Source organism: Athene noctua, chromosome 6 (assembly GCF_965140245.1).
Source record: "Athene noctua chromosome 6, bAthNoc1.hap1.1, whole genome shotgun sequence".
Classification (NCBI taxonomy): domain Eukaryota; kingdom Metazoa; phylum Chordata; class Aves; order Strigiformes; family Strigidae; genus Athene; species Athene noctua.
Window position 1 is genome coordinate 27,327,536 of NC_134042.1, and position 7,108 is coordinate 27,334,643.

Here is a 7,108-nt window from a genome sequence, read left to right on the forward strand (position 1 = left end):
GTGCTGCAATAAAGATGCAGACCCACAGCTGCCAGTACTTTTGCCCTAATGATAACTGCATCTCAAGTGCCCTTGCTGACGCCCTGCTGCCGAGACTTGCTTGCTGCTCCTGGTTGAGGCAGGAGAAACTCAACTAAAACACCAATATGCAACAAAAACCAGTAAGTAGGAACCGAAAATTGCTTCTTTCCATAGGAGTTGGCTACTGTGGATGGGTTCATGACTGTTTCTGTATCTGCTCCTCATGGCACATACAAGAACTTAGTCGCTCTGAAGACGTGTGCTCCTGTCTGTGGGTGGAGAGCCTGTTGGCACATGGCCTCAGTTCATCTCGCTGGTCTGGTGACATGAGCAGATCAGAAAGCAAATAGCTCCCACTTTGGCACTCCCTGCTCCTGCACTGTCACCTCCAGAACCACTAGCATGGAGTACCCTGAGAGCACTCCTGAAGCACTGCTGTCCCAGGGGCTGCTTGCATGTCTTCAGTCTACTGAGGCTTGTATTAAGGATGGAAGTAGTCCCAACCAAAACAGACCAGGGGAGAAGCAAAGGGATGCAAAGCAGCTTCTTTTTGCTGTCATCTGTGTGGGCCATGCCCAAGTTGGGCACTGGCAGAGGGAGAACAGCAAGGAGATAACCTCCAATGTACCATAATGCTCCTGTCTCCCCATAGTCCTGTCCCACATCTTTTACTGCCATCTGTGGTGAGAGGGGCTAGAGGGGAGCAGACAGGGAGTCAGGATCCCCACACAACAGTCATACATCATCTGGAGTGTAGCCATACTTGTACCATGGCGTAGAGTGAGAATTAGGTGTCAGGATTAGCTTCTGGGTCCACAGACCATTACGTTTACAGCACTTTGATTTGTGTGCCAGGGTTGATATTCCCCTTACAGGCCAGTGGTGAGACATCAATAAATGTTTTAAAGTGCTAAAGAGCTTTGCCTTATAGAAAATAGTAGTCCTACCAACACCAGCCCAAATGTTCTATGATCCCAAGCCTTTCTTCTGAGGTGGGACTGGTGCTGTATCACATACATGTGAACCAACTGCACAAACAGTGTTTAGCAGCACCTGCAGAGGGTACCCGTCCCCTCCCCACGACCAGCGTCAGTGGTGTCGGGGGTGGCAGGAGGGGGTGGGTGGGTTGTGGGGAGGTGAGTGGCTGCCTGGGAATTTCCCCAGCTGGGCTGGGGTGGAGGAGGCTGCCTGGGGCTGGACCAACCTCCTGTCCGTGCAAGGCTGGCACTGTATGTGATGCCCCTGGAATTTCTGGGGCTCCTGGCAGCACCTCCTCCGCACTGCCCTCCTTTGAGGGTCCAGGTTTTGCAGCCAGAGCTGGGGCTTTTCTACCTTTCCATCTCTGCTGTTTGTCTCCGAGAAAACCCATCTCACTGTTTTTCAACTGCCTGAAGGTGTTTTTCGGGGGTTTTTCAGGCTATTTTGAAGCTCATTTTTCCCAGATGTGCTTTTTTTTTTTCTTCTTCTTTTTTTTTTTTTTTTTTTTTTTATTCTTCTGTAACTTTTCTTCTTCGCCTTAAAGTTTCCGGCCATGTGACTTTCAGCTTACATCCCCGAGGTTCTGAGAAACCACAGGAGGCTGAGACCTAAAGGGAAGGTACAGAGGCTCCAAGAGGAGAGGCAGAGAAAGTGGCAGAGCACAGGGCAGGACAGCTTGCCTCTGGGTCAGGCGAGAGCCAGGAAGGCAAGGGCCATCTCAGGGGGGACAGAGGAGGGCAGGGGAGAAGGAAGGGAAGTGACACAGAAGACAGGCACACCAAGAGCACGAAGGAAGCTGAAGAGGCCCTGGGAGCCAGAGACAGGAGCCATGCCCCACAGCTCCGACAGCAGTGACTCCAGCAGCTTCAGCCAGTCACCCCCTCCCAGCAAGCAGGTAAAGTGAGGACCCTTCCCCAGCTCTCCCCATCTGGAGAGTCCTTTGAGGTGGACCATGAGTGGGCAGGAGGAAGAGTGGCACCCACCGCTGGCATTTTCGCAGAGCGGTATGGCAGGGCTTTCTAGGAAAGGCTGTGGGGAGAGGGATGTGGGGCTGAGCCGAGAGCCCCAGCCACTGACCTGGGTATGGGAGGAGAGAGGAGGCCAGGGACAACTTGGGGGCCAGGACCCCTGCACATGGTGGGCCCTGTGATACGTACTGGGCAGGCAGTGGGCAGGAAGCTTCAGCATGAGAGTCGGTGCTCTGGCGAGGAGCCTGAGCATGCACCTCCTCGCCATGAACCGGGATGGCTCAGGGACAGCCTGCCTGCTTCCCACTGCCGTGGACAGCACTTGGGACCCAGAAAAGCCCTGCCACCTTGGGTCTGCTTTCTTTTCTGTTCAGCCTCAGAGGTTTTTCATCTCAGTAATGCTTAACAGAGAGCTTTTGTTTTGTTGCATGGACTTAATGGTAGGTCTTTTGCTGGCAGATACTGACACAAGTCTGAGGTATTCCCACTGCCTTTTCTGGCTAAACTTTATTATATCTGTCATTTGACATTTCTCTAGGGCTGGCAACAACGGCAAGTACCTGAGACTTTGTTCAGAAATCTTGCAGATTTTGGGCTTGCAACCAGGGATGGAGAGGCATCCCGGTAGAGAAGGTGACAAAGCACAGGAGTTGCTAAAGGATAGGGACTGGGCTTTGTGCAGGATGTGGGAGCTTCCCTATCTGAGACATTTGTAGGGTATTGAAGGCAAGGATAAAATGGTTAAGTTCAAAGAAGAGAAAAGGTCTTGGGCGGGGTGGAGCTGGGAGAGGATGTGGACAGACTGATGGGCTGGGAAGATAACTTTTGTGGCCGAGTTTTGTAGTCCTGTGGAGAAGCAGTGGTGTGAATGTCAGAGAGTCCTCAAAAGAGGCAGTTCAATATGAAAATAGAAGATGAAAGAGTCTGTGTGACAGTTTCAACTGTCAGAAGGCAGCAGCAGGACCAGATCTCGGCAGAGAATGGCTGCTGTGTGAAGCTCATGACTTGGAGCCTGGAGACCTGTGCTCTCCCCTGCCCAAGTGGCTTGGAAGTGCTGCAGTCAGCATTGCAGGCATTGCTACCAAGGGACTCCAGAAAGGAGCAAGTACAGAGATCAGTGAGCTGGAGCAAATGAGATCTGGGGAAAAACAAAAAGCTCTGAGTCTGTCTAGTTAGACAAAGCAGGGGTCCATTGCACTGTAAGGTTCTGCAACAAAAAAAAGCCTGAGGGAGAAGGGTGATGGAAAGGGTGTGAGACCTATGGGGATGAGAGGAGGAAGATACAGGCTGAATCTCTGGACAGATATTTCAGCCAAGGCTCTGGAATATCTGCCGTGCTCATCCCCACAGAGAGACGAGGAAGGGGAAGGTTGTCTGTTACAGAGAGAGCTCCTTACTCTGGTCCCTCAAGCCATATCCTAGGCTTGTGTTTTGGTGAAGGGAGAGTGGTCATTTCTCAGCTGTGCTGGGATGCCCAAAGGTATCAGACTTGCCCCTCCTGGCAACAGGGGTGCCAAAAGCATCACACATCCCTGGGGTATGGCTTTATTCTGATGCTGAGGGTGTGTATCCTATGTCCTGTGCTTCAATGATGTTACCTGCTGTGTCCCCTTCTCACCTACAGCCCTGCAGGTGCAGGGTGAAAGAGGGGATGCTCTAGTCATTTCCATGCCTCGTTTCCCCAGGACTCTTCTGATGACATGAGGAAAGTCCAAAGGAGGGAGAAGAATCGCATCGCTGCGCAGAAGAGCCGCCTGAGGCAGACCCAGAAAGCAGACACACTGCACTTGGTGAGCGCTCCCACCCTTCCCCATTCCCGGTGCTGAGGGCTCACGTAGGAGACAGTGTGCTTTTCCTGTGGGGACCTGGAGTGGAGATGCTCAGCTGTGTCAGGACAGGAAAAGTAAGGCCGGGGCAGGATGTAGGAGTCAGCACTCACAGCGAGAGTACACTGCCCATGATGACTGCCACTGAAGCATTTAGTTTTGTAGCTAGTCTCGAATACGTCTTCATCTCTCGGTCTGACATTACTGATTTCCTTTCCTAACATCTTCTGACCAGCTCATTCAGAACCTATTTGAAAGCACAGGCTCACTCGCACTGACCCTCCCTGGGTTTGTGCTTCCTGCCACCACCTACCCAGTGGTGCAACAGCATACAAGGATGCTTTTCTGAGATGGTAATGCTTTGTATTCATTAGTGTGGAAGGTGGTGGAATGTGGAGCCGAATGGGCCATCTCCTTTGGCCTGTTCCCTGAGACACTACACAGTGTAGATAAATAAATATTCATTTTCTAGTATTTTAAAATGTCTCCATGGTAGCGCTTGTATCCCTGTCTACATCTGAACACTGTACAGTACCTGGAGGCTTTTCCTGTTGGTTAGCATGGATTTTCCCTCCTTTGGTTTCACCCTGCTGTCCCACTCTCCTCCTGTGGCACCATGGGCACCCCTGAGGCTCTTCCTAGTGTGAAGAATTAGGCATTTGCTTTTCAGGATGGATGGTCACTTCTGGCTGTGTATGTTTGGGCAGGAGTGTGTGGTCAATGTTGGAGCACAGGGGCTGGGCTCCTTTGCATTTTGCACATTGGTAAGTGTAGTTCCATGTGCTTTGGGCCACTGGTGTGCAGTATGCAGGACACAGCCTGCAGTGAGCAGAGACCATCTTTATCCCTGCACTGGGTTTGGCTGCCCTTTGAAAAGTGATTGGCCTGCTGTTCAAAAAAACATCCTTTGACTAAGTGGTCTTCATAATTCCCCAGATCCCTGTTTTTGGGAAGAATTCTTGAAAAGCTGGTCTTGAACCTTCCTCCTTACATAGTGCCCTCAGTTCATGGCTGGAGCTGAGTTTAAGACAGAGATTTCACTCTTTTCTCAGTAGCTGATGATCCTTCTAGAACTGACATGGCTCTAGGCCAATTGAATTATATCTGTCAGCAGCGATGGCTCTGGGTGACTGTGCCTGACAGGGGTGAAAAGACACTCTTTCCTTGGGGTTGGTGCTCTCTCCAAGGTAGATATAGGCTCTGATCTTCCCTGAGGAAAATCCTGCCTAGATGTGAACCAAGAAGAATTGGGTCACTCTTCTTGAAGCAGATGACAAACCACTTGCTTACGAGATTACTACTTCTCAGCTAGCATTGATAACACACACTCCTTGCCTTCCCAAAGGAACAGGAGGGCTAAGCCCAGTTTGGTTCAGATAGAGAGGATCCTGGCAGGCAGCTGGAGAAATGCAGGGAGGCAAGTAGAGGATGGATGGTGAATTTTTGCTAATGTTTTTCCAGTTCCTGGTGGACAGTGACCCCCTGCTGCTCCTGGGTTCATTCCCTGAGTGCTCTTTGCCTTTGGTTGGCTCTGCATCGGGGACTTGGCTTCTCTGATGTGGTTCTGCCCAGAAGAGCATGGCTCAGCTTGAGCTGTGGTAGTATGAAAGAAGCCAGCATCTCCATCTGCCCCAGGGCTTTACAGCTTGTGTTTTGAGGGGAATGATTCACAGGGAGGCTGGAGCTCCCACCCCGTGGATGATTCCCATCAGCTCCCCAGTTTGTCAGTCATGATTTCCAAAGCATTTAGTCACATCTGAGAGATGCTTGCTTGCTGTGCAGGCTCCTCCTGTGACAGCCACTGTAACTGCTGGGGGGTGTGTTTCAACCTGTGCACAGAGAGTGGGCAGTGTCAGAAGTCAGTGTGACAGCGGAGGGGTGAGAGGGGGCATGATGGGTTTGCTTTGCCAAGGAGGTGGTGCAGCCTTACAGGGCCTCAGAACACTGGGTCCCACTTTAGCTGTCTCAGCTGAGTTTGAAGATCCTTCTGCTGCATCCTCCCTCCCTCCTCTGGTCCTGCCCAGGCTGCTGGCTTCACGGTCAGTTGGTACCTGGGGTGCTCCAGCCTGGAGCTGGCTGCACTTCGGCAGCAGTAAAAGTAGCATAGACTTCAGTGCTCTCAGGATTGTTGAGACAAGGCTGAGAATCATTATTAACTCCTTTGTTGTTATTCTCATTAATAACAGTATTAATTCGGTTCTTCTGAGGCCTCGGTTTCTCTTTTCTTCTGACTCAAGTGTCTCCCCCTCCTCCCCACCGAGCCGCTGGTTTCCCCGGCTGCTAGCAGGAAGCAGTGAGTCTTTTCTTTCCAGGGCAATGACAGGTTTCCTGTGGCAGGTGGTTTTCTGGTTAAAGACGGCGGTTATTCAGTGCACCCTCCCCCCGGCCGGGAGGCCCGGGAAGCGGCCGGGCGTCGTGCGTGTGCGTGAGAGGGAGTGAGAAAGCCTGGGCGGGAGCATGCCACAGTCACTTCTCGTAAGCCGGGGCTGGGGAGTGCGGCTGGGGCCGCCAGCATCGCACCCGCACTCGGCCCGGCCAGCTGGGGGAGGGGGGTTTGCCCAGGCGCGGCTCTGTGCCAAATTTACCGGAAACATGTCATTCTGGAAACTCTACGGGGCAGAGAGGCGCAGGACTGTGACCCTCGTGTCCCCAGCTCATCCCAGTGGCTCCCACTCTGAGGAAGCCCCTGTGGTTTTGTCTCCTCAGGAGAGCGAAGACTTGGAGAGGCAGAATGCTGCCCTGCGCCGGGAGATCAAGCAGCTGACAGAGGAAATGAAGCACTTTGCCTCGATGCTGAGCTCCCACGAACCACTCTGCTCCATCCTGACATCCCCTCCGCCACCTCCAGAAGTGCTTTATGCCACACACTCCTTCCACCAGCCCCACATCAGCTCCCCACGCTTCCAGCACTGAGCCAGCCTGCAGGATGGCAGCCTGCCGGCTCCACTGGTAGCAAGAAGCAACTTCGTGGGGCTCGCTTTTCCATCCAAGGGAAGAGGGACAGACGGACGGACACCCTTTCTTCTAGTGACTTGCCTAAGACTTGCTCCTTGTGCAGAAATAGCAGAGCCACCAGGAGGCACCGTTGGGCAGTTTCCAGCTTGGATCCTGGGAAGAGGATGCATTCACAAAAAGGCACCATCCCCTTCCCCAGTGCTTGCTTGGGGACACTTGCAGGAGCTTGTGGCACCGGCAGCCTCTGTGCGAGCGGCTGGCTGCGGCGTGCAACGGCTGGAGATGCAGGGAGAGGAACGGGAGCAGGGGCGGAGGGGAAGGTTGGGGGCCACAGATTACCAGGGCAAAACTGGTTTATTT

General features: G+C 52.8%; 1 protein-coding gene across 1 annotated transcript; it reads left to right on the plus strand.

Moving 5' to 3' along the window:
- The first annotated feature begins 1,828 nt into the window (after window positions 1-1,828).
- BATF (basic leucine zipper ATF-like transcription factor) lies at window positions 1,829-6,706 on the plus strand. Its single transcript, XM_074909308.1, has 3 exons — window positions 1,829-1,894; window positions 3,653-3,757; window positions 6,500-6,706. The coding sequence occupies exons 1-3, from the start codon at window positions 1,829-1,831 to the stop codon at window positions 6,704-6,706; spliced, it is 378 nt and encodes a 125-aa protein (XP_074765409.1).
- Window positions 6,707-7,108: the final 402 nt, after the last annotated feature.

What these genes read in the sequence shown, in the direction of transcription:
- BATF (XM_074909308.1), top strand. Translation starts at nt 1,829, where the DNA reads ATGCCCCACAGCTCCGACAGCAGTGACTCCAGCAGCTTCAGCCAGTCA. An exon ending in CACCCCCTCCCAGCAAGCAG is followed by an intron (nt 1,895 to 3,652) that starts GTAAAGTGAGGA and finishes TCGTTTCCCCAG; the next exon opens with GACTCTTCTGATGACATGAG. An exon ending in AAGCAGACACACTGCACTTG is followed by an intron (nt 3,758 to 6,499) that starts GTGAGCGCTCCC and finishes TTGTCTCCTCAG; the next exon opens with GAGAGCGAAGACTTGGAGAG.